The 27,486-nt window shown below is 45.6% G+C and overlaps 1 protein-coding gene across 1 annotated transcript; it reads right to left on the reverse strand.

Annotated features, from left to right (window-relative positions):
- Positions 1-114: 114 nt before the first annotated feature.
- Positions 115-22,994, reverse strand: LOC115322985. The gene is made up of 7 exons (XM_042287558.1): positions 22,837-22,994; positions 22,102-22,183; positions 21,793-22,019; positions 20,929-20,980; positions 18,527-18,632; positions 15,404-15,548; positions 115-183 (listed from the first exon to the last, which is right to left on the reverse strand). The coding sequence occupies exons 1-7, from the start codon at positions 22,870-22,872 to the stop codon at positions 115-117; spliced, it is 717 nt and encodes a 238-aa protein (XP_042143492.1). The 5' UTR covers positions 22,873-22,994.
- Positions 22,995-27,486: the final 4,492 nt, after the last annotated feature.

Below are 27,486 nucleotides of genomic sequence, written 5' to 3' on the forward strand. Positions count from 1 at the left end.
GCATCCCATCTAAAGTTGCGAAACTATTACTTCACATAACCCAAACCAAGATTGGCAAAGCAGAGCACACAGTGGAGGTCTGCGGACTTGCGCCAAACGATGCAGTAAGGAGTTTTACAAGAAGTCCAAGCCCAGTTTTCGATTCAAGAAATCATGAAAAATATAGACCAAGATGAACTTTACCTGAAAGACGCAAGGAGTGCAGCAAAGCACACCCGGAAGAGAAGCACTCAGGAGAGACATACTGCGCAAACTGCCATATCAGGCAAAATGACACAGGGTGACACCTTTCTAGCCAAGAAGAATGCAAATGCGTGTCTCCAGAAGAGACCAAAGGATCCGACGATGCAAGGAAGGTTGCGACACAACCGCACAACAACGAAGCGTGAGGAGGCCGAAACAAATAAAACAGATTCTCACCGCGTTAAAGATTTCCCTCCGCTAAGCAATTATCACACGGGGCACACCAGGTAAGCAGACGTACAAACAAGCCCTTAGAGCAAAAGGCGAAACAGCACGACCCCGAAATGGGAAAGCAGCATCCATGTCAAGCATCCAAGACGCTGCCAGTCAAGCCCAATGTGGCTTAGGCAGGTCTGACTTCAACCTCGCTTTGTTCATATGCAATAAATTATTATTATGTCCTCGTTTATGGCTTCATGGACAAAGACATTCAGCTGGCTCCAGGCCAAGCCCACCATAGCATTCTATCCAAAGCAACAAGCCCAAACGTCAGCTCGCAAAAAGTATAAGAGTCGATGAGACACGATTCATGGGGCAGCAATGTTGACCAGAAACCAGGACCTTTAGACAATGCCGCAGCTTCATCTTCTCTTGAAACGCAATATCAAACAAAGAAATGGCTGCATGCATCACTCACCTTGCAGACATCTACGTAGCCGCTTCCGTTGCAGTCTTACCTCATTCCTGATCTAGACTGCAGAGACAGCAGATGCCGTTCAGCGAACACGCTGCCGCTCGAATCAAGCCAAGTTCTGCGGGATGCACCAGACAAAATATGCTCGTGAGCTTGTATCATTAACACAATCACATTTCATATGCCAGAATATCCTACCTTAAGATGACAAGTGCTGCTAAAATGTAAATGAAGACACAGCCTACTGTACGTAAATTTTCTGGATGTTGCACCATTTTGGCATACCTTACAATAATAATAATAATGCTTTATTTGAATCATGCCCCAGAACGACCACTAGGTCATGTGTGGTGGCACATAAAATGGTAGTACATGACTTAACACAATGTACCCCACTTGTAAAAAAGAAAAGACTAACATGCAATCAGGAATTGAAAAGATAAAAAATTAGCTCCCTTCTAAACACTGATATATCTGAAAAGATATTAACATGAGAAGACAGTTCATTACCACAAATCTGCATCCTTACCATCGGTGACAATTTCGATTGAATGGAGGGGTAAAATATACTAAATTCTCTAACAACACTGTTACAAAAGCAAGAAAGAAAAACATCACTTATTTAAGCCACCAGCAGACATCCAGAAAAAACCACCTTGGGACCTCGCGATACTGCTCACACGCCAGCCTTTCTCGGCAAATTACCATGTGCAGTCTCCACATTAACAGTGCGCACGTTCCGACAGTGTACAAACAAAAAATAGGCAACGACAATACCGAGAGGAAAATGGGAGCTCGTTCGTGGTGCCGTGCCTCGCATCTCCCCTGTAGACCAAACTGACCATTTTAAACCGAAGCAGCGCCAACGGGCATGGCCTAAGAAGTATGAACGTAAGCACAGTATCTCTAACCCTGCCATGTCCACGATGTGTGAGCATCGACAGCTGCTGGAGGAAGCACGACAGGTTGAACCTTGCTTTCCCTCGGAGGGGTGGAAGGGAGATTTGTTTTTGAAGGCCTCGAAACTAAGCGCTCATCTAGCATGCTGCAAGGGCTTGATCGTGGACGGCGAGTTCGAGGTGTCTAAAGCAACGTCTTGAACGAAACTATAACCTTTGCAATTGTCTCGAATAAAAACTGGTTATCTCAAAAAAGCAACCCGCATATGCACAGCATGCAGGACCTAGAAATCCTACTGCACGAACTGGAACATTTAGGATCTGCAGTGAATGACCGTGCGGCGGAGGCGCGCACGGACGGAACTTTTGCTTTTTGAGCCAATAAGTTGAGGGTGACGTTTCATGAGTGTTGGGGCAGAAGGGCATTTAGCTTTTCTCCACTTCTTATATATTGAGTTTGAGTCGTTATTAGGGGTAATTTCTCTAGTTGCGGCCGAAAAAGGAGTTGGAGCAATTTTCCAAAAAACAAGACGGCCGCCACCATAATTGCTTTGAGCGGGAAATTTATTTTGCTCGTCACTGTAAACCTAGGACTGCTGGAACGATAATATTTGGAGGTGAGTGAGATGTTCACTAAGTTTGTGCACGAAGAGTGCCAAGTTTCTTTAAGACAGCAGGTGTGAAAGTTATGTTTCTAACGAATAAAGAAATAAAGTGTTGTGTTCTAGCGGGCTGTGGAAAGTGTGCATTTGGGCACACAGGTGCTTGGACTTGACAGTAACATGACACAGCTCTTATTATACAAAAAAAGGTGGCATAGGGAAACCAGGTGAAAATTTGGTTTGGGCGGCGTTACTCAATGGGAACCGGTTTTGACCATGAAAATGCTGTCAAGAAAATACCCCTGGTTGGGGGAGGTGGAGATTTTAGAGGTAGGAAGGGACTAGTGGACTGTACTTCCAATTGAAACAACTTTACGAAAGGTGGTTCCAAAGCCGAGAAAACAAAGTTGTCGGCCAACATACGGTTTGGCCGCCAAGGGCTTTTGCGGTCAGCTGTTGTGTAATAACCTGTTGTGCGAGGTGCTGATTTTCGGCGCACAGGTACTTTGACATGACGGTCACTTGGCACAACACTTATTATAACAAAAAGAGTTGGCATAGCGAAACCAGGTGGAACTTAACTAAATGGGAACTGGCTTTGACCGTCAAAGGCTGTCAGATAATACCACTCATCGTGGAAGGTGCACACTTTACAGGTAGGAAGGGACCAGTGGACGGTACTTCCAGTTCGAACCACTTTGCGGTAGGTGGCTCTAAAGCCGAGAAAAAAAATTGTTGTCTACAGAACTCGGGGTGTCAGTGTTTCCACATCCAAAAGGAGGCTGATCAAGAAAGAAAGCAGACCACATAAACTTCCATACTGAAACGTCGATTCTCCAGTGATTCCGAGTTTCATTGTTGTTTTCTTTAGATTCATATTTGTCACTTTTTTTACCGGTCGAATCTTTCTTCATGAAGTACAGATTGCGTGCCATACTAGTCCGGAAATATCATCGACACGTACGATGGGGACGAAACTTTCATATTAAAAATAGCGCAAAAGAGACGGGACAAAAAGACGAAGAAGCACACAGGACAAGCGCTAACGCTTGTCCTGTGTGCTTCTTCGTCTTGTTGTCCCGTCTCTTTTGCGCTATTTTTAATATGAATGTCCACTACCAACTTGCCCAGCAGACCAAGCTTTTACAGGACGAAACTTTTTTGGAGGGCATTCCTCCAACGAAATTGGCACTGCATACCCGCGAGTGTGGGATGGCATTTTAGTTCGTTCCATCAGCGCTGACACATGTAGGCGTTACTGGTACGAAAACAAACGCAGAGCGCAAAGCGGCAGTGTAGAATATGTCGGCCGTGCCGACACAGTGGCAGACATGATCGGGAGACCAAATTTCTCGCGTCGTACGGCACGGCTCCATCGTTGTCGCCGTCCCACAAAACATTGGCGAGGTGAAAAACTGTGAAACTTTGTCTCCACGAGATACGACACATAACTACTGAAGCACTTAATGACGCAGCACAGGCAGCACTTCATGCTGTGAACCCAGTGCAACCGCACCACTCCGACTTTAATGCGTACCAACGTACGCGGCGTGGTTTCGGTTTCGTTTTCTCTCGGGTTCTCACTGCCTACCTTCGGCACCGGCCGCGCGGCGGCGCGCCAGTCGCGTCGCACGGAGTGTATTGGGCAGTTAGAAAGACAAAGATCCAATATGTACATTTCCAGCGGTGTTTTTTAACTGATTATGCTGGGTTAACCCACTAAAATTAATAAAATCCAATAGACGGGATACCTTTATTGTAGTTTGAGTGCTTCCACTAGAAACTAGACGAGATGTCCAGTCTACCCCTGGGAGATTAAAATCCCCAAATATCAGTACCCGATATTTCGTAAAATCGACCTGTTCTTCGAGGGTTTGCAGATGGTTATCAAACATCTGTGTGTCTGATAGTGGCGGAAAATAGTAATTTCCAACAAGGTAGTTGAAGCCATCACTTGATAGTATTTCTGCCCACACACACTCTGCGTAGGATTCAAGGTCTTGCCTTCCGTATGAATTAAGAGGATCGCGGACTGCAATTAATACCCCCCCACCAAACTTCTGCCCCGTGGCATCGTACTCCCTATCTTTGCGATGCACAGCATAGGACGAAGGAAAATAGCTCGCACTAGATAACTCCTCTAAAAGCCATGTCTCCGTTAAACAAATAATGTGAAAGTTTGTAGAAACGACGTTTGCCATACACTCATCTGCTTTAGCCCGCAGACCGCGATTGTTCTGATGGTAGCACCAAATTCCGTTAGTCATTTGGCGATGCATCAGTATTATTCGGAACGAACGATCGCATTGAATCCAGCCTTCCGAAAAACTGGTGGAACATACATCCCTCAGGCCAGATATCTGGATTATTAATTGCTTCAAATATGTCCTGGTCCACGGAAACATGGAAAGAGGAGTAATACGGGTATTTCGTTTTCATCTTAGTGCAACAGCTAGGTTTGCCACCCAGGAATGGTCCGACCAATGGCTTGTTTCGTCGTCGAGGGCCCACCAGTGCCTTTGTCCAGGGCCGCACTTGGGTCTCCACCCTGTCGAAGGTCGCCACCACTTGGCTTGGGAAAGTCTTTCGAACGGTAGCTTCCTCTGTTCCCATCAGCTGGTCCCGTAGGCACAAAGACCGCACCGCCGCTCGGCTCGCCGCTTGAGGCGACATTCGTAGTTACTCGTGCTCCCGGATTACGTCGTGCTGATGCGGCAGTTGAGTAGGTTTGGCTCGGTTGTTTAGAATCGAACACTCTCTGACTCAGCTGCTTTCGCAATTCAGCAACTTCGGAACTAAGATAGTGATTGTCCGCTCTCAGGCATTTCACTTTGGCGGTCAATACATCCAACTTTGCATTCATCCTCTGCAGCGCAGATTCCGATTCGTAGGTGTGGGTGGGTCCGTTGTCGGTGTCACGAACTGATTCGCAATCGGTGTCAGAATTAGACGCATCCGTTGTCTCTTCGCCATGGTTAGGCTTATCATCGCCAGCGCAGCGGTGTCGCCGGGTGCGGTCGTTACATTTGTACGTGCTTTTGCCGATTGCCATTAGAACGTTGTATTCTTCGAGACCAACTTTTATACAGCCGCAGTGAAATTTGCGTTTGCATCCACCTGAACATATGATGAATTGCTGCTTACCGACAAATGGTTCGGAGCAGCTCCCGCACACGACCTTCTTCTTCGGCGGCAGGAGAGACAAGCAGTCAGAAAGGAGTAAACTCTCCCTCAAATCTTCCTCTTCACTCGAGAAAGAGGAAGACCCTCCTAATTTTCGCGGAGAGTAACTCCGAGACCCACTCCTGTGGGGAGTGTAGAGAACCAATGTCACCAGAAGCTTCATACCAGCCACACTCGACGCTAGCGCTTAGAGTGGCTGGCTGAGCATTAAGAGCAACGCTGGATCCACTCGGTTCCGTCAGCTCTGCTTCCTAACTTTTGCATGTTCCAATTCTGCACATTGGTAGTGACAATGTCATGCAGAGGCGGCCAAGTCGGCTTGCATGCGATGTCTCACAAGTGTGGCAAGCTGTCCCCCCCCATCCGATAAGGTGCGCAGACCACTTACCGATACTGATAGCGTCATCACTACAGAGCGCTCGACGGTCGCATGTTCATCTTCGCATCAATCAAAGATGTACAGCTTGTGAGGTATGTTCAGTAAAACACTCTTCTTGAAGTTGGATAAATCTGTGTTTATGTGAATGTGTTGTGTACCCCAGTATGAGCGGTTACAAAAGCAAGAAAGAAAAACATCACTTATTTAAGCCACCAGCAGACATCCAGAAAAAACAACCTTGGGACCTCGCGATACTACCTGGTATCGCGAGGTCGCCACGACCTTGGGACCTTGGGACCTCGCGAGGTCGCCAGCCTCGCGAGGTCGTGAGGCTGGCGAGTTACATGGTAACTCGCCAGCCTCTCTCGGCGACTTACCATGTGCAATCTCCATTTTAACGGAGGGCACGTTCCGACAGTGTACAAACACAAAATAGGCAACGACAATAGCGCAAGGAAAATGGGAGCTCGTTCGTGGTGCCGTGCCTCGCATCTTCCCTGTAGACCCAACTGACCATTTTAAACCGAAGCAGCGCCAATGGGCATGGCCTAAGAAGTACGAACGTAAGCACAGTATCTCTAACCCTGCCATGTCCACGATGTGTGAGCGTCGACGGCTGCTGGAGGAAGCACGACAGGTTGAACCTTGCTTTCCCTCGGAGGGGTGGAAGGAAGATTTGTTTTTGAAGACCTCGAAACTAAGCGCTCATCTAGCATGCTGCAAGGGCTTGATCGTGGACGGCGAGTTCGAGGTGTCTAAAGCATCGTCTTGAAGGAAAGTATAACCTTTGCAATCGTCTCGAATAAAAACTGGTTATCTCAAAAAAGCAACCCGCATATGCACAGCATGCAGGACCTAGAAATCCTACTGCACGAACTGGAACATTTAGGATCTGCAGTGGATGACCCTACCAAGGTGTGACGACTAAAACTGTCCATGTAATTGATGAGATTTGTCCTCGCAAGGACCGTCTCTGATTTTGCTAACCGGAGAGATACATAAACTGTGCAAAACTTCAGCTCCACCTAACCATCAAGCAAGTGGCAGAAAGGATGACTAAAAAAAAAGCAGCGGCATCTTGAAAGCAGGTAAGGAAAAACCTAAAGCTGCGACTGAAATGTGCAAAGGCTGCGAAGTACAAGTTCTTCTTTCATTTGCAGAAACAAAGAAAAAAAAAGGTGGAGTCATTAGACATGATGATAGATGATAGAGTTCAAGATCTCCTGAGCATGCAAAAATTGACAATCGATGTGGCTCTAAAAATAATGCAAAACCAAACGAAGGTCTCGAGTGTGCTACAGTTCAGACCGGCTTATGTATGGCTTAATCTTGAGATTCGCTAGCCCAAAGGGTTAAAATGACAAAAATAATGGATCTCCTTCCACTGTTGTCCCAGCAAACTCTCACAGCTCCTTAGCAGAATGCCGTCAAAATATGGGTTCAATGCACTTGCTTTGGCAAGCATCTCGAATCAACTCAAGGACAAGTCTGACACCTAGAAAGTGGGAACATTATTGACAAACGAAATCAAGCTGCGCAAAGGATTGAGCTTTGACAAGTTGACAGGAAAATTTGACATCTTGTACACCCCAAGATGGGGAACAATAAAAAAAAACGACGAAGACAACAAAATCTGAAATGCAGCTGCATTTAAGATTTTGTTGTCTTCGTCCGTTTTTTTTATTGTTCCCCAACTCAGGGTTTACAAGATGATGATTCATTACCAGCTCGCCTGCACTTTATCACTGTTTACAAGGCAGATTTGACGGTTTTGTCAATTACAGCGAGTTCACAGATGACGACGCGACAATGAAGCTGGCAGATAATGCATTGCTCCTAATGTTTACTCCCATCTTTGAGAGTCGAGTCCAGCCAATTGCTGCTTTTACAACTGAGGAAGCGGCACCTGGGTGAGCACTTGCAAGCTTGTCTTAGAAGCCGTAATATAGTTACTATATAAAAATAATAGAACTGTTGTTGCGGTCATCAGTGACAGCACTCGAAACAAGAAATCGATGTAAACACAACTGGGTGTATCAGAAAAATTGGGCTGAACCAACTGCAAACTTCAGCACCTGTGCATCCCTGCAGGAAATCCCATTTACATTGTATGTATGTATGCACATATGTCTATATGAATACATTTTGTATATGCATCTATTCGGAAATGCAAGTATAGTAGGAATAGACATTTTTGGTTTACCACGAACGTTTACAGGTGGCTACACTTTCCCATGAAATGGGTATCCCTAGTAAATTGAGGCAAGCATGCATTTCCATCACAGACGCTTTTGACTTGCAGCTATCAGGACAATAGAATCGCTCTGCCTGCATCACCTACGGTGCAAGTGCTGGGACAGCAGCACTTGCACCATAGGTGACCCAAGAGCTGCAACACCCTATTTAACATGTCTATGGGGCACACCAGGATTTCTAAAATGTTCCGACGTGGCCATTAAAAATGTTGGATGTTAGAAGTGCTTGAGATGACCGTCAAAGTTCTCTAAGGGGCCTGAGTACCCTTTAACAATTCCTGAGGGGTGTAAGAGACCCATCATAGCTTTTTGAGAGACCTGTGAGGTCTGTCCCAATCCTTTTCGTGAAACTACAGCCCCTATCAAAAATTATTTTAACGGGTCTCTAGGTCAGATCATGCGACCATTCAGGATACATTCCGTCGGGGAAGCCACTCGGCCATTTTGCAACGGGTTGCGCGACAAGTTTTAGAAATATAGGAGACATTCCCCAGTCCCTTCCCGTAGTGGCGCGGCCCCAGCGAAGAGAAAACGGGCACGCACGAAACAACCCGTTGTGGAAAGGACGTTGCTCCTCTCCACTTCAGCTCTTAGTTTTCACCATTTCCCCCTTCACACGTTTTGCTGTTTGATTGTAGATAACCTGTTTTAGTCAGTCGAAATACAGTCTTTGTCAGAATCTGGTCACCCTGTTTTTTCTCAGTTTTTGGAGACCAAGTGTCGCATTTTCCGGGTTCAGGGTCTAGTTGGAGGAGTCCCGGCACACTTATGACACAGAGCTCTGCTTTTGCTGATTGTTTAAGGGCTTGCTTCGGTATCAAGGAGGCAGCCGGGCATGCTGCCTATATTTCGTGTGCAGGCTTTTTTGCCCCTACGTGCCGAACCTTGGTTTTCCCACGACAGGTTGTTTGTTACTTCCAGGATTGCATACGTCTGCTCCTTAAAAACCGACGACCACTTTGCGCTTTCCACTATTCCCTCGCTTCCTCCTCTCCCATGGTGAGGAGGAAATTCTGCCTTGCAGAATCTCGAGTCTGGTCGTCGGCCTTTAACCCCGAAACGCAGGGCCAAACGTAAAGATTCACAGAGGAAACCAGGTCCGGGAGACAGATGAGTCGATGGCCGTTAGGTCTCTCGCTAAGCCGGAGACAAGGTGCCTCTGGTTCTTGTAATCGTACCTCTCCCATGATGCTCACAGAACAGGCATGATACTCTGGAATGACTGGCATACTTTTCTTCTTGCTCGATCATCTCCGCTTACGTTTCTCAGCCCCAAAAACGTGCTTCGGTTGACATGCGCCGACAGTTCGGTTTTGCAGCGAAGAGCAGTTGGTTGGCGTCCTGCATTGGGCTATTTCCTACTTACACCAAAATTCATAGCATGCTAACCCAGGAGCCAAATAATTGTGGCCCGAGAGAGTCTGGCCCGAGCCAATGAGATTATTCTGTCTCCGTTAAAGCCCCAAGATCTGTACCATTCTTCCCACTAATGAATGTACTCTTATTCGACGTATCTTTTATTTTAAATGTAGAACCTGGGTATAACTGTAATATTTGTAACGCTGTCACTGGACCCATCAAGTGTTCATCTCGTAGTACGTAATCTGCCCACCCAAGTCTCCAATTACAAGCTACCAGCACTGGTTCAGGGATGAAAATGTTTGATAGCTCAAATTTCTTTGTGTAGCAGGAAAAAATGGTGCTTCTAGATAACTTTAAACGACCAATCTCAGTGGCCAATGGTCAGAGCAGCACAACTGACATTGCTAGGTCAGATATACTACGAAACAAAAGATCTGGTGGCTGTTCCTTGTAGCCTCTACCCAAGATTGAGGTAAACAACAATGGGCGATGCAGGTTTGCAAGACATTATTTACATGGTTGAGCAAGCCAATTAAATTACCTACATAACATTTTTTCCTGCCAGTTTGACTTTCAATCAGCAGGTCCTCTCGAAAGTCATAAAACCATACCAGTAGCCCCATTTTAGTACAAGTGCACTTTCAGACAACTCCTGGAAATGTTATGCGAGAACATTCATGGCAAATACGGTTCCATTTTTGTCTGCAGGTGACAGATGCTACCTCTGGAGCCCTGGCTACTCACCCCTATTTCTGGCAACCCCAGCAAGAGGCAGCGCTCAACAACAGCGTGTTGAGCGGTGCGTCTTGTCGAGTCTGGCCTCGGCCAACACCGCTCAACACGCTGTTGTTGAGCAATGCATTGGTAAGCTGAAAAACCAGTTCCGGTGCCTGCAGAAGTACCACGCTCTGCACTACGACCCAGAAAGAGCACGTAATTTAGCAACAGGATGTGCTATTCTGCACAATGTTTGCTTACACAGCTCCGTTCCGGAGTCTGCCCCAGACCCCTTTGTGTAGGAAGAGTCTGACTGCGGGTACAATGATGACAGTAGCGACACCAACAGCGACACTGGCACTAGGAGCCTCAAAGAAAGAACACTAGCAATGCAGCGTCGGAAAGTCAGGAAGGTGGACGCCCTCTCTCATCGAGCTTGTCATGCTCTGCGGTGTTGGCATGCTTGCCGTAATCATTCAGCTCACTGGAGTCGCGCTGTGCAAGCTTAATCATATCTCATCAAAGACTGGGAAGCACAGAAGGTGTACAGTTCTACATCCATGTAATGTGGGTGGCTGCACAAATTTTAGCTCTGATGTGGGAAAGTCAAATTTGGGGGTTTTACGTGCCAAACCTATGACGGGCATCTGGCACCTATGACGGGCATCTGGCACGCCCCAGCGGAGGACTGAGGATTAATTTGGACCACCTGCGGAGCTCGGTTACACAGTGCCTTCTCTGCAATAAGCCTCCGTCATATTGCGGGCACCTCGGTCGGGATTCGAACCCGCCACCTGAGGACCTGTAGGCCGGTGCTCTCGCCTCAGAGCCACCGAGGCGGCTTCTGATGTGGGAAATCACTTATTGGGTTGGGGTGAAGGCATGTTTTTGCATCCACATACATCATGTGCACGCAGAACTTCACACATTCTATGCTCACCAGTTCGTTGCAATGACATGCTCTTAAATCGTAATGCAGATATTTTTTTCTTCCTTTTTTACTTTTTTTGTTTCTCTTTATAAGCCTAAGCAGTCAATGTAGTCCACTTGTTTGCTCTCGTAAATGTCTCTGTCAGGGTTTCTTTTGGTACACATTTTCATAAAATTTGGCTGATAAAACACTGTGTTCAAAGAGGTTTTGGCAGAGCTCTGGTGGGCCGATACAAATTTTTTTTTTGAGTGGGTGCATTTTTTTAGTTGCACTACCTGCACCGGTGTGAAAAAGTGCAATGTGGTGTACTTCTGGCATGTGTAAGAAAGTGCAAGGTGGTGTACTTCTGGCATGTGTATCGAGATAGAACCGTAAATACATTGCCCTACAATTTTCTTCACCAGTGCAGGTGTGGCTAAAAAGATGCACCTAGAGTCGGTGACAGGTCAAGAACGAAGTGGAAGCTCCTCCCACCCTTTTCCACTTCAGCCGAGCAAACATTAAAGGGCAACTCCGGTCCATACTTTCGGTTTTGGGATTATGACTGTTTTTAGTCTAGTCAGCGTCCCTGAACTGCAAGGTGCAATTTTTTTCTTGTTATTGTGCGTAGTTCTACAGATATGGACGCCTCAAAGTTTTGTTTGGGGCGCAGCCAACAAACACGAAACTAGCCGCTCGAGGCTCCGGCAACGCTCGAAATCAACCGCTATGTGAACGTGACGTCAGGATCGTTCTCGTTCAACGAGCACGCACGCCAAGCGGCACCTACCTCTGTTGCGCTAGCCGTCTAAAGATAGGAGGTAAGCTGATTTTGTTTTAATTCTGTATACGTGGTAGTTATCCAGCATATGTAGCAAGGGCTAGTGCATATACCCAAAAGCTAGCGACTGGAAAACCCGTGAACTCATACGATTCCGTACTCGGCGGCCGCCGCCATGCGTGCGCTATGCCGTACTCGTCGCTTGTATACCCAAAAGCTAGCGACTGGAAAACAAGTGAACTCGTTCGGTGCCGTACTCTGCGGCTGTCGCCGTGTGTGTGGTCTTCCGTACTCGTCGCTAGACCTAAATTGTCATCGGGGCTCTGTGGATGGAGCGGCGTTGCTCTACGCTGTGCTGCCAGTGACGTACAGTACTGGGGGCCCTCTCACTTTCGCGCTGCGGGTCAGTCCCAGACACAAAGCTTTGAGGCTCTACGGCGCGAGCTGCGGCGGCCGAACACACGAGTGCTGGGCTGTACACCTCTGTTTTTCGTTCTTTTTTCCTCGGGCGCATAAAAGCCGAAGTCCAAAGTCCACTCATCGAACAGCGTTCACCCACACTTTCTTCAATTTCCGGTCCGTTCGAAACTTGTGAAGAAGCACCTCCGGGTTGCACAGCGGGTTGTTTGAGCAGCCCACAGCGCTACAAGTTGCGCTCGGCATCTTTCGAGGAACAGCTGGGCAGTCTTGGGCGCACCGAGTTGCTCGCTAAAACAAGTCTTGAAGTCCTCACAAGCAAATAAACAAAATTCTATACCGAAGCTACACGGGCTACAGATAAAAGCAACGGCTAAACACGCCAATCGCAAGCCGAAGTAGCTGTGGTAGTGGCTCAAAGAAGCGCACTACGCGCAACTCCTGGACCAGTGGAAAAAAAGAGAAGAATACTGACGTCACGGCCCAATGTTGCTTTGGCGATCGACAAACCGCTTGCCGCCCGCTAAGGAGCAGCGGCTTGCGGCGGGTCGCATTTTTATTATCGGCATTAGTTGAGAATGCGGCGTCCCACGGACGTAATATTTTGGCTAGGGTCGTAATTTGCAGAGCAGTCGCTTTCTTGTATGGGATCGCCATTGTCGCGGCTTGGTTTGATGGCAGAGTTATTGCTTTTTGGTGACACCATGTTCCAAAACTTCCTCGGGTTACCATTCAAAATAAACAGCGAGTCATAAAAAAAACTTTTAGTAGCCAATTTCAACTTTTTATTGTAGTTTTTAAGGGCAAAGTTATAAGCACCCAAAGCTTGAGGTGTTAACACGTTTAGCCTTTGCAAATAGCCTTTTCTTGTTATGCAAAAAGAGCAGCATTTTGGTGAACCATGGGTTATTTGAATCAGTGCATACTCAGGCTGTCGGAACAAACATATTTATAAGACTGTTCATTTTAGCTTTAAATAATGCCGGTTTCCTCCACTGATGGAAGAGGACAATTTAAATGTAATGGTCAAAAAAGATTGTCAACCCATGATCTATTCATCTATAATCAGCCTCATTATAATCGCGAATGATCTTGGAAATAGAATGTTTGACAAGAACGGAGAGTGGCAAGTCGACATGTTGTAACCTATAATCACGGAGCCCATCGCAGTATTGAATGGACTTGACAAGGTCCGGTGACGTAGTTAGTGCAGGGGTGGAACTCACGAAATGTCCTTGGGAACAGCCACGGGAGCAACTGAAACAGCTGTTTAGGAGCAGGTTGGGAGCAGCTAAAACTATGTTCTGGAGCAGGCTAGGAGCAGCTCAGATCAGTTTTCATTGCACTTCAGCTTGTGTCTTAGACACGCACGGGAGCAATTTCAATCGCGCTTAGCAGCACAGATGAACATGAGTGGTTAGGGACCTAGGTAGATGGGATAACAGTGTAAAAGGTGTGAAAACTTGAAACTTTGTGAGCCTCTATACTTTCCAGACTCGTACGTAACGTGTTACAAGATTACTTGTAATTGATTATTTTTACTGCAATTTTGTGACGCTTCGATTACTTCCTTTAAGGGGTAATGATCTTTTTAATTGAATTAATTTTTTGCTGTAATCGATTACAAAATTACACCCCCATTACAATCTTCCTCATTTCTTTTTTTTTTTTTTTTGGGGGGGGGGGGGGGAGGGAGTTGGAGTTATTCAGCTCCGGGCAACGGGCTTTTTTTTTTTTTCGAAATTATTAAGCACGAGGCTGTGAGGATTAGTAGGCCACTTTACTATGCTTCTTTTTCGTGGGTACATTTTTATTTCTACACCGGAGACTACTTATGGGTATGAAAAATGACTTTATCTAGCCTCTTGTGAGGGATTAGGTGTGTGCCATCACTCACTCAGCTTTAAGCGCGAAACACACGTACAACCAAACCGTCCGATCCGACGTGCGGACTGCCGGAATGACCTTGGGGGGCGAGGGGGTTCCGCAGCATCGGAGAGCGTTGAAAACCCATGCCTCCGACCGTCGTATTGCGCGGTCAGACGTCGGATCGGACGGTTTGGTTGTACGTGTGTTTCGCGCTTTAAGCAAAAACAGTCACAGTCGAGGCTTTCTTTTTTTTTTTTCTTTAACAACTGAGCACGAGATTCCACGGATTATGCTATCATAAAAAAAGTTTGAATGAAAAGTAACGTGGGAAGTAATTGCTTACTTTAGAGTAATTTTTCGATTACTTCTTTGAGGCTGTAATTGTAATTGTAGTCGGGTACTTTATACAGCAAAGTGATTGTAACTGTCATCGGTTACTTTTTCAGTGACGGGTACAAGTCTGATTATTTTCTTAGTGGCTTTCAGCTGCTCAAAATGCAAACCAGCTCTGCTTATCACACAACCCACACGTGCTCGACATAGTACTTATATGTGCGAACCACGTGACGTGCGTAAGCAACGGACGCGGAGTTGCGCGGAGGAACAGGGCACCAAATTTCGAGTTTATCCTATTGTGCAACTGAATATCGAAGCAGCAGACTACGATTAACGAAGTCATCGTATTCGAAGTGACAAGCAGGTGCAAGGTTAAAGTACACCAAACAGATCTACCGATCGCGTGAAAGCTGCTGGCCGGCAAGGTTTCGGTTCGGATCACGTTTCAGTTCTATCAAATCACGATTTATCTTGCGGGAACGCGGTTCCAACTTCTAACGATAAAGTACTAAAAGAAATCTTTTGCTAGTTTGTTTTCAACTGGCCGACGTACTTTTTCTGTACTCAAAAGGTTTGCTGCGGGCAAGTCGTACAGACGCAGAAATATCCTTGGGGCGTCTTTCAATTTGAAACCGGAGGCCAAAATGCTTTCTCTGTCTTAGAAACGGGCAAACTTAACGATGATCGGTCTAGTTTTCTCGGGCTGGAATTTCTTTAGCTGGTGCGATTTCTCCAGATTAGAGGGGCCAAGCTGTACACCTAACTTATGCGCACAGAACTCGACAACTTCTTCTGATTGCCCCTATGCTTCAGTGCCAGTATCCAAGAAGCCAAACTGCTGCATTTGTGTATTTCGCCACCAGGGGGCCAGCGTCTTCCGGTGGACTTCCCGCGCACACCGCGCCATTCCTTTTCTTCTTGTTCCATGCAACCGCCATGAGGTCTCAACATGTAACCTAACCTGTTAATAAACAATATGTGACTACGTGACAAGAACATTTTTTCCTCATCGACGCAACACAAACAAGAACAGATTAGACCTCCTAAGCCTATTTTCATTGTCATCATACTGTTTTTGAATATGTAGTGGTGGAACTGACAAGAGGTGATTTGGAGCAGCTCTTGTAGCAGGGAACAACACATTTTGGAGCTGATTCCCACTTTTGGAGCAAACAATGTGGAGCTTTCACCTCAAAAAGTTTTATACCATTTCTTTAGGAGGTAGCCTGTGGGAAAAACTGTAGTTGTTGGTGGTGGAAAACTATTTAAGGCACCATACCAACAGGGACCTGGCCACTACAGATATTTATTTATTTATTGAACAATCATACGCCAGTAACTCTCCAGATGTCTCAATTAACCTGTTAGGAGTACCGAAGGCGTCTTCGGTTTGTGTTTGATGCAAAAAATATGTTTGGCTACTTTGTAGGGTTTGTATCACGGTGAGGTAATTGCCACAAGTTCGACAACAAACGGACACTTTTGTGTTGAATGTCACGCTGCCCTCGCTCGTATTCAATCTACTACTGTTCATAGAGCAGCTAAGCAAAGCACATAGTTACTTTAACTGATAACAATGAGTAGCGCTATCTATTCATTGCGATCGATGTGAGCACCGTTTGCACAAAGAACAACAACTCTTCGTTAGGCACGTGCAAATAATGGGTGTTAGGTTCGAAGCGAATTCGAATTAAATAGAGGTTCTGGCCGAATATTCTTTAATTGAATATTGAATAGTTGCTGCGTCTTTCTCCACGCTTTTCACTACTAGTACACCATGCTTAAACAAATATTCGGCTGTACTCACAAAGCTTGTTCCCAAGCTTCTAATTGCCCGCTTATGAGCTCTGTTAAACTTAATCTAGCTACATTTATAGACTGTGGCCTCAGGCAGTCCAATACCTACATTGGGGTGGCAAGTAAATGACAGATTTGAATTAAAATGAAACCTATAAGAGAGCCCAGCCACACCTAATTGAGGGGATTAGTAAATATTCTTGCCGTATACAAATATATGTTCTTCATACCTGAATTAAAACAAAACAAGGATAAATAATGAACACAGGTTGCTAAAACATTGCTGCCTAACATATACACTTGCATAACAACCACAGTTAGATTTTGAAGATTTTACTGTGACGTAAATATCAACAATCACTATTTTTTTTCTTTTTATTACACCAGGCGCACGCATGCGCTATACCACTTTTAAGGTGTGTTTTTCGCCTCCGTGTGCGGCTGAGCTGCGGCAAAGCGAGCCGGAAGATTGTGGTGTCAGCTCCGCAGGTATTGCTTCTCCGCAGTGCATCAATTCTTGAGGAGAAGTGCACTCAAGGAGTTAACCCACCCCAATAATTAAAATATTCGCTCAGCCCTACTCTTTGCACATAGTACTGGCACATGGCATTCTTGGCAACGCAAAGAATGCCATGTGCCAGCCACTTTCAGTCTCCTTTTCAAGAACAGCCTTTGGAACAGCATGTAGCAGGTTATTCCTTCTGGCACAGTTTGGTGCAAATGGAGCGGCAGTTCCACCACTGAATATGCATTCATGCATTTGCTAACACGTACCCAGCCGAAATGTTTATCAGCGCATAGTAACTTCCTGTCACCGGTAGGTCAAGTTGGTAACTATTCCAAACATCTGGAATCAGTTGACGGACATTTTCACCCCAGGGTTCTATCGAATCAATAAGGGCTGTCAACATTACATAGTTAATTTAAGCACTGAAAGTATTGCATTTTCTTTTTAGGGGGGGATGGGGGGGGGGGGGGTTTGAGGACACATGCGAAGTAAAAAAACATTTTTTTGTAAACAGACCAGATGGAAAAAGAATGTTATAAAATAAAATTAGAACGAAGAAAAAAAATTGTAGAGCTATATTGACGCCACAAAATGATTTTGTAGTTGCGCCCGTGGGAGCCGCCGCAAGTCATGTGATAGACCTGTGCGCCGTCTCAAAGTCGACTCACAGTCACGCCGCCGCTGCACGCTGAGCGTGGTGCGCCGCCGTCAACTCATTTCTCCACACCGCCACCGCCGCGCAAGTTTGTCTACCCCGCAGCGCTGCCGCCGTCATCTGACCGGCACACAGGTCTATCACGTCTGCTTCCGCTTTTTCAGGAGCTTTCTTTGGGTTCGAAAAGTTACCGATTAATCTTTGTGTTTTGTTGCACTTGAAATAAAGATGAATAACTAACTTTTAGAGACCATAGGAAGCTTCCGATAGAGCGGAAGCACCAAGTGACAAATAGCGACCAGTCACGTGACAACTAGCAGCCACTTTTCCGCAGCGCCCACCGGCGCCAACTACAAATTCGTATAGCGCCGTGAATATAGCTCTTAAAATTTTTATTTTCCTTGTGAATTCGTTTTATGACTTCCTTTTCCCAACCAGGCTGTTTAAAAAAACTTTATTAGTCCTTTGCATGTGTCCTTTAAGAAGTGCTCGAGCTTCCTTAGGCTTCCTTGCTGGAAATCCTTTGTATTCCTGTTACTAACAAGTGCACCAAGTGAGACACTTCGGCCATTATTGAACACTTTGAATAAACAAATATGAATAGTTGGAAGATGTTACAAAGCAGTCTACATTGATAAAAATTCCTTCTTTCTGCATGTCAAGTTCGCTTGTGGCGTAATCTAAGATTACTACGACATACCAGTTAAGGAAAGTTGGTCTTCAAATGCGGACACCACACGCGAGCCACAGCGAGCTACAATGGGGAGCAGTGCCACGCTTGAGAAGCCCATCGAGGCACAGATGTTGTTTGGTCTAGCCACAGTTTACAAAATGGCCACTGCAGCAAGAACAGCGGGACTGCGACTGCTCGCTTTTAACAATTCTGCAAAGCGGACACCTATGGCAGTTTTTCAACTGAGATGTTCAAGTAACGGTGGTGTAACCCGTGCCAAAAATGAAATGGAGCATAGAGACCCACTTTATTCGGCTGGCGGATGGAGATTCTGCACACCGACGAGCTGAAGCACTAGCGAAGTCAGTGCGGACGACTGGTGCGCACTTGCTGCTGCTTGTCCCTCTACAGCCTGCAGGAAAAGGGGAGGGCATTATGCACAAAATGCAAACTGTTACGCAACACATTAGTAAAGTTAAAAGCACGCCAGAGGTTTTCAGACGCGTTGCAAGCAATACTATAGGAAACTTTTGCCAAACAACTTTTCACCTTGGTAAGCTCTGTGCAGTCATGTTGCAGAGCAGTTTTCACCATTCACCTTATTAGATTACTCGTAGACAACGAGTTACTGGCATTTTAGGTGCTCCTAAAGCACAGAAGAAAAGAGAATGGCTGTGTTAACGAAAGAAGTCGAGAAGTCTGATCAAAGGCGTATGTGGGGCGAGTAAATCCACCCTTACTCTGTTCTCTTTCCCCTTTGGAGCTGCCTTGGTGGCGTCCTTGCCTGCGCTTGCGAATGATGCATTTTAGTTACACTGACGGCAGAGTTGCCGCGTGACAAGTCCTTCAGTAACGAGGCCAGTTTCCTATAATTACACGAACACACGCTGGTGGCGGAATATTATTTATTTGTTTCTTTAGTTACTTAGAATTACCCTCAAGGCCCCAAAGGGCATTACAGAGGGGAGTGCATGGTTAGCACAGTTCTGATTTTAGCGTTATCGGTGATGGTGACAATATCATCTGGAAGGCCATTCCAGTCTACAATAGCTTCTGGTAGAAGGGAATGTTGAAATGGTCTTGGGAAGGGTAATCTTGCACGAATGATCGAGTCTTGCAGAGATATAGCTGGGCTGGCTGAGGAGAGACTGTCGTAATGGTTCCGAATAGTACATTTTATGGAAAGGCAAAGACGGGAAATTCTGCGACGAACGGAAAGATCAGGAAGAGCTAATTGACATTTCATTGCAGTGACACAAGAAAGGCGAGACTAATTAGAAAAAATAAATCGAGCAGCACGATTCTGGACAGATTCGATTTGCGTTAGTTAAAAAAAGACTGATGTGGGTGCCAGATAGCTGAAGCATACTCTAGTTTAGGGCGAACAAGCATGGCGCAAAGGAGACGTTTAAGGATAGAAAAGGCAGAGTTGAAATTGCGACAAACAAAACCGAGTGAGCGGTTTGAGGATGATATTGTCTCGTCGACATGAACATTCCTGGATATATTAGTGGTTAAACGAACGCCTAGATATTTTTACTGTGTAGCAGTCAGAATGGTAGTGCCATTGAATGTTAACGAGTTTAAGGGCTGGAAGCAAGAATGTGTAAAGCAAAGGTGTGTGCATTTGCTAATGTTGAGACACATCTGCCATGTGTGACACACTGCTTCAAGAGCTTTTTTATATAACTTGCGATTCAAATAAAATGAAATTTACATGGCTTATTTGGCATTACAATCGGACTACAAATATGTACTTTGTTTTGAGGTAACCTAATTAGATTTATTAATATTAAAAATTTAATTTGCAATGATTATGGAAAGGATTAACGCAAATTAAAATACTGAGCTCAGAAAATAAACATAGATCAGTGAACTGAGAGGTATGTGCAATCCAATAAGGTATAAATGAAAGCTCTAGGATGATTTATAAATTACTTATGACACTTTTGAACCTTCCAGTTTCAAAATCATTTTTTGCCGGATGCCTAAAAGGCACCCACAAAAAGCCTGACAGCCTATTTAATATATTTGTAGCCCTCATTCAATATGTCGAAAATCCTTCAGGACAAGATGATAAGTGCTTGCCAAACTTCAAAAAACACATTTTTAAAAATGTGTTTTCTTAGTAAAATTTTGCTTCAAAGAGCAGTGTCTCCCCTTAAATGCCGTTCTGGAGTGCAACATGGTCATATGGGTTTTTTATTAGTCTATAAACAGCACAGGTCATCAGTGAAAAGATGAACAGAGGATGAGATGTGAAGAGGGAGATCATTAATGTAGATTAAAAAGAGCAAAGGCCCAAGCACAATTTCCTGTGGAACACCGGAAGAAACGGGAGAGAAAGAGGAGGATGTGCTGTTAGTGAAAACGAATTGAGAGCGATGAATAAGGAATGATTCAATCCACTTAGGAACATGAGGATCTAGTTTTAGGAAAGAAAGTTTAAGAAGAATGCGATTGTCCGGGACTTTAGCAAAAACTTTGGCGAAATTAAGCAAAACAGCGTCAGTAGGAAAGCCGGTGTCAAGATTGTTAAACAAATCGTTAGTTAGAATAAGTAGTTGGGACCCAATAGAAAGGCGTTTCCAGAGGCCATGCTGCACATTGGTGAAGAAATTGCAGGAATCCAGGAAGTTAATCAGGTGCCTGTAAATGACATGCTCGAGGATCTTGTAGAGGCAGGTGAGTGATATTGGCCTACTTACTAATTTTCCGGTCAGAGGGCAACACCCCTGTGTCCACGGACTGCTCAAATATCTTTGAGGTAAAGACCGGATGAAAATTTAGTGTTAGTGAGAGCCTTCGTAATGATTTCCTCTATGCCACATGATGGAGATATTTTGAGGGTTTCTATACCGCTGAAAACACCCTGAATGTTTATAACAATTGAATCCATTGGAAAATCATTCTTTATAACAGGAGAAATTCCAGTAATGGGTGTAGAAATAGTGAAAGCATCAGAAAACGCACTATTTAAATATTCACACATTCACTATTCAATATGTTATTACAAGAGCTATTCACTAGATTAATTTCAGAGTACAAATCTCCAAAATTTGCGAGGGTTGTTTATTAACATATTAGGTAGAGTTTGCAGAAAGAATGTCTGCTTAGAGTTATCAGAAAGAATGTGTGCTAACACCCCTTTAAAATAGTTTTTTATTCGGAAGAGCAAGTGGCAAGCTTAGGCCAAGTATTTCCTTTTTTAGCGCTCCTGAAACATCTTTTCTTTTTATGAGATAAACGATGAAGTGGATTATTGAACCACGGTTTAGACGTAGTAGTTCGGATTGTCGAGCACAGTATGGTAATTTTCAATAAGTTGAAAAAATTTTGTCTCAAGGCTTGCCAATTTTCATTAGCATTATGGCACTGGAAGGTTTCATTGAAATAAACAAAATAAAGCCTTCGCTGTTGGACACTTCAAATACACATACAAATCATATCTGGTTTCAGTCTGAGTCTAAGAACACTGCCTTCTAACTTAACTGGCTAAAGTAGGGTTGACCAAAATCAGCCTAACAACAATAATTGGGAGTGCACTACACTACAGTTCTCTTAACACCTACGCTTGCAAGTCGACGGAGTGCATCGACTGCCTCTCTCTGCACGAGCAGCATTTCCTGCTGAACTGCCAGCTGCTGCTGCTGGGTGGCCAGCAGACCCTGCTGTGTGGCCAGCAGTTCTCGCTGGACAGCCAGCTGGTCCTGCTGAATGGACAGCAGATCCCGTGCCGTATCAACTCCAGACTTGGCCCTAGTTCTCCGGACTGGCATGGCACCTGGTGGATGCTGCACTGCTAATGACACGAAACACATTTGTAATAGCGTGCACACTGCAATAAACAATCGCAGCTTTCCCATCTTTTTCGTTCGTACCATTCGGTGGTAGGGGGCATGCCACTTGCGCAGGACGTTCCTCCTCTCCTCCCTTTGCCATGTCGCCTTCAGCCACAGACCCCTGCATAATATAATTCAACTATGTAACACACCACAACGCTATACAGCCCTTCTAGTTATACCTGTGTCTAATAGTGTGCACCCTAAACTCAATATTATTTTTTTTTTCGAATGTCACGGATTTATTGTCTCCGAGTGGGTCTAGAAATGTGCTGCAGCCCCGATATCCAAGCTTTCGTGGAAAACACCACGAGGCAATACATTCGCACCACATTGTTTTGTACATTAGTGTTCAATAAGGTAAAAAGCAACATGGTGTCTGCTCATGATCCAAGAGATTCACGGTACTTATCGAAGCTGCTGCTGCAGCCGTGAAGTCCCACAGCGGCGCGTCCACTGTCGGGGGCGCACGCCCGCCCCCTCGAGAAAAATCCGTCCCCACAAAAAATAATAATTTTTCTTGCTCCGCGTTTAGGGACGGCCCATCACTCGCGCCCCCACCGGCATACCTGCCAACCTGTGGACATTACAATTCGTAAAACTCACGCAATTGCGGGGGGGGGGGCTGTTTCGCAAGGTGGCAAGGCTTAATGTCAGCCTTGTCACCGTGCAAAACGCTTACATTACACGTGCACGTGCTACAGAATCCAAACTTCTCTCCTTTTTGGACGGCACAAAGCACTGGAATTCCGACGTGTAGGACTTCAAGAACACCTGAAAGTACCTCTTTTTAGGTTTGGAATTTGCCATTGCACCGCGAAGCCACCGCAACCAGGGGAATGCTATGATTACACGTGTAACAAACACAGACGCTGCACTTCTCGCCTCGAAACTGGCCGAAACAGAGGCCCAACCACGTCTGAACACGCCAAACCAACATGCGCCGCCAAACACACAAACAAAGGCTTTGGGCTTTGGATTGATTTTGGATATGTGGCCACCGGATAGACGGATAGTAAAAACCACAACGCTGCCGTGGACGGCACCTATCGCCCTCTTGTGGCAGTGTGAGTTACCGCCAGCAACGGTTTTACGAAAAAAATGTTTAAAAAAATAGAAATGAAAAAAGTATCTTTTTTTCGTAAACTTTGAAGCAAGATTCGTAAAATCGTAGAATTAGTCCCAATTCATACATATTACAAAAAATTCGGAAGAGTTGGCAGGTTTGCACCGGTCTTCTGTTAGGGACACGAGACTCTCAGGTCGCAAGCCCACGTCTGGCATGCACGTGAGTTCCAGAAAGTTATTCTTTACGGCCGAAGGGCATTTAACTCTCAAACTATTACGCCCCATAGTGTATCTCGCTCCTCCTTGGTAACAAAGCTCTCTGTAGCAGTCCCCGAGAAAACTCGACTTTCACCGAGAAAGTCCAGGAGAAGCGCAAACTGTCGTGCCGAGACGTAGCGACCTAGCTTGCGCTTCTTAGCGTTGTCGGCCACAACTGTCTTCGCAACGTAAAGGGTTGTAGTTAACGTTGATTGTATTCATTATTTCAGCACATTAGGTACTAATTCATGCAACCAGATTTCAGGAATATATTTTTTAATTTTGTCTCATGCTATTCATTTTGCCAACTTAAAAATAATATTTTTACTGTTATACTCACCGCGGTGTTTTGAGATTCTCAGTGGGGACACTTTAAGGGAAAAATCCCGATAGAGTTTCAACTCAGTCGTGCGTGTTGACAGACGTCACAATGGAGTTGGTTCGCCGGTGGAGTTTGCCAAAGATGGAGATGAAGCTGGTCCCATTGGCAATCCCACGAAGGAGATTTACCACTGCTTCTTTCAGCATAGACAGACGGTCGATGAGGTCAGAGGGGATGCACCTACCGAAGAAGCTGCATCACAGAGGCTAGCCTCACCACGTCATGTCATGGCCCTGCTCTTTTCAGCATGTTATTTATTATATTGCGCCAGAAAGCCAGCGACATCAGTACCTGGGCTAGTTGGTGCCACTGATCTCTGTTGTAGTAAGCTGGATCACGGATCGAGGCTCGTCTTAATAGGGAGGAGTGGTGCCACCAGCGCCCATCACTTGACATTGGCTAATGCATAAAACTCTATGGGAAAGACAAAGAAAAGTGACGTTCCCTCTCTCGTAAACTGTTGTCGTCACTGAATCTTTTGGCTGCTGTCGGGAAGCCTGTCAAATAGCTAGTGCACAAACATTAAAACTGACAACCCTCGCGGTTGTTATATAGAAATGTTTTGTTGTCGAGAGTGACTCTACTGGGCAAAAAATGTACAGCAGCTCACTGAGAAGAGAGTTACCTAAAGGTACCTCGGAGTCGGTGGCGATTTCAATAAGTCGGGTTTAGCAGGTGACAAGCTTGAAGGCTCTGCTATGATTTCGCTCACTCCCGGAAAGACGCTGCCAATATGGAACTTTGTGGATGTTCAGCAACTTCTGGGCTCCCCCACGACGGCATTATTGACAGCAAGTTTATTTGTTCACTCCACCACGAGAGCAAGCTTGCCAGATCAGCCATGGGTGCTATAGCACAATATTTTAATGGGCATTCGAATGCTTGAGAAATCGCAATTCAACCTCCAAACACACAATAAAATTATTGCAGCACATCGTAAAATACATGCCTTCGAACACTGTGTAGAAGCTTTAATTTCCTTCTTTTGTGTGTTTCTCCCATAGACTTGCGTGTATACACGACTTGCATTGACGTCACATCAGCCACCATTGCTGCGGACCATGCTCCAGTGCCCGTACCTTCCGGAGCACACATTTAGGACCAATGAATTTCTTCCTCTCGGAGAACTTTGCGGAGAAGAACAGATTCGATGCTGCCAAAATGTATGTTCCAGAGGGTACGGGCACAGGAATGGTATGGAGCCATATGACGTCCCGTGCAAGGCACGTATTGCTTGGTGCCAAGCAATGGCTGCCGGTGGCGCCACCGACAGACTACCGATTTGAATCCAGCCTACTACAATAGAGACCAGTGGTTGGTCCACGCTTCAAGAAAATTGGTCTATGCGTAGGTTTACTCAGCTGCACAAATTTCGGTAGAACTATGGCAGCAGTTGAAGAAACGTTTAGGGTTCCTGCCACATGACAATGTTGGATGCGCAAGAAGCAAATGCCCGTGGCTCAGAGTCCGGTAGAGGCAAATGTGCAGCCCTCCCCGTCGCAACCTCCGAGGCGGAGTTGCGGAATTGCACACAACTGTTTTTAACACTTCGACAAGTCGCGCGAGCGAGTTGCGTGAACTGCTCGTGCCGCAGAGCACGTGAGCTCGGCAGCTGTCCAGAGTGATGAGCGAAGATTGTGGAATCAGGGCTGCCGAAGCAGCATGTACAGCCGTTACGATGAGACAGGAGCACGTCGCTTTGAAGAAAGCAGGCCAGCAGATAAGAAAGGACGTGGTTGCACACTGCACAGTTCTGACGTCACCCGTGATAGAGTTTTCGTGTCATCGACCTCCAGACCAAGCGGGCAGAGCTATACGTAGAAACCATGGTGTAATACGCCACGTCCTGTCCAGTTCTTCCTTCTTTTTCGTCTCTGTTGTTTTGGTGTTTTACATCATGATGCAAAACCAACTAGCCCAACCAGCCATCCTTATACACCTTTCCAAAAAACACCCAACCCCAGGGGCAACAAACTGTTTTCGAGCCCAGTCACTGAGTTTGAGGCTAGACTCTCACCAGTGTCCCTCCTAACCCTAACCGAGTGGACTGTGATGTCAATAGGCGCAGCCTGTGTAGGCGCAGTTTCAAACACTGCTGGCGGATAAATTATCGTCGTTTCCCGCTATATTTTGTGTTTCATGCTACATGTATTTTCCCGAGGACATTGAGAAAGCATTGTCCCACATTTAAAAAAAAAAAAAAAACTAAACTCTTTTTGTTGGGTATGCGCGCGACAGAACGAGTTCGATTGGAATGTATAGTTCTAGTTGTTTGTGTTTATTTCTTACGATAAGCTTTGACGGCGCCGCAGGATTCACCGCATGTGAAACGACAAAGCGCTTTGCTGTCAAAAATAAATTGCAACAGAAGAGGGCCGAAAGGCATGCATTTTTCATGCTCACAAATAACGTGTTTACCGATGGACAGGACACGGACATACAATTGAGGAAGTGGTAACATTCAAACAATATATCGTACGTACCACATGATGCAGCGTTATCCGAAAAGAATTTATTTGAGAAAGATCTCAAATAACACAGTCACAGTCGACGACAGTCACATCTTGATGATCGGACGGAATCAGAGATGACTTCGTCTTGGGGCCCGTTTTGGGAAGAGCTACCTTTTCTCATAACCGCACCAAAGCAAAGAAACAAACGCGACTGACCCGTTTCTCACCCCAACCCGGACAGCTATATTGGGAGACGACTGAGGATTCTACGCGGATTATCTCTGGGAGGGGGAAGAACAATGTTTGCAAAATCGCGTCGAGGGTCGTTCGACGTCCTTCACCTCCTTCCTTTCCCGTGAATGTCGAGCAGAAAAGCTTGAATGGCAGGTACTTACCAGCCTTATTTATCACAGTGGAAGATAACACAAAAAGGGTACGCAGCACGCATAAAAAAAATTAAGTGGAAACTTTCAAGAGGGGCGAGAAAACATTGAATGCAAAACCGCAAAAACGTAGGTAGAGAACCACGCCGAGCGGGTCTTCACAGTCCCAGAGGGTGGCAGAAAATTTCTAGCTGATAGAGGGCGCGAGAGTCGCACCAGCCGCATCAGCATCAGCAACATGGCAGTGGCCTAGGAGCGTTTTTTGGAAAGGTGTATACATAGAAAGAGTTTGGCCATTCATTGGAAAGTATAGGAAGCAAATGAAGAGGCGCCATTGGCCGAAAGCGGGCTGGGCGTGTCCCAGGGCGTCTTCACAGATTTGAATGTGGCCAGCCAGAAGCCGCAAATAATACCCTGGCAGTGGTCGCGAGAAACAAAATTAATAAGTGCGTCGGACTAACCCTTGGCGAATGAAAACATGATGCATGTGATTGTACTATCACGCTCATACATAATCAATATCTAGGAGAACGGTCGACATGATCTGTATGCCAGGCGTCTGAGCCACGTCCGAGCGGTCAGACTCTGTCCGAGCAAAACGGAGTTCGAGCGGGACATTCGATTCTTACACCTTTTTGCACGATCATAATCGAAGCATCACGTAGACTATATTTTCACAGTGTTGCCAGATTGGGCTATATATAGCCAAATTGGGCTACATGTTTTTCTAGTTGGCGTCAAAATTTCGCGTTTGGCTATGTGGCTATTTTTGGGCTATATCTAAGGGTGCGGCGAACTCTTGACGAACCTCCGGTTCGACGTCGAACTTTGAGGTTCGATTAGTTAATTTTCAAACTTCTAGTCAGTTTCGAAAAAAAAA

This window comes from Ixodes scapularis, unplaced genomic scaffold (genome assembly GCF_016920785.2).
Source record: "Ixodes scapularis isolate PalLabHiFi unplaced genomic scaffold, ASM1692078v2 ptg000005l_1___fragment_1__unscaffolded, whole genome shotgun sequence".
Classification (NCBI taxonomy): domain Eukaryota; kingdom Metazoa; phylum Arthropoda; class Arachnida; order Ixodida; family Ixodidae; genus Ixodes; species Ixodes scapularis.

Excerpts from the sequence above, each read along its gene's own strand:
- LOC115322985 (XM_042287558.1), bottom strand. The coding sequence starts at position 22,872 with ATGGCAAATTCCAAACCTAAAAAGAGGTACTTTCAG. Across the intron at positions 18,633-20,928 it reads GCCCTCTGACCGGAAAATTA|GCTGTAGAGGGACAAGCAGC; the intron begins GTAAGTAGGCCA and ends CTTTTCCTGCAG. Across the intron at positions 15,549-18,526 it reads CCATCCGCCAGCCGAATAAA|GTTAGGTTACATGTTGAGAC; the intron begins GTGGGTCTCTAT and ends GTTTATTAACAG.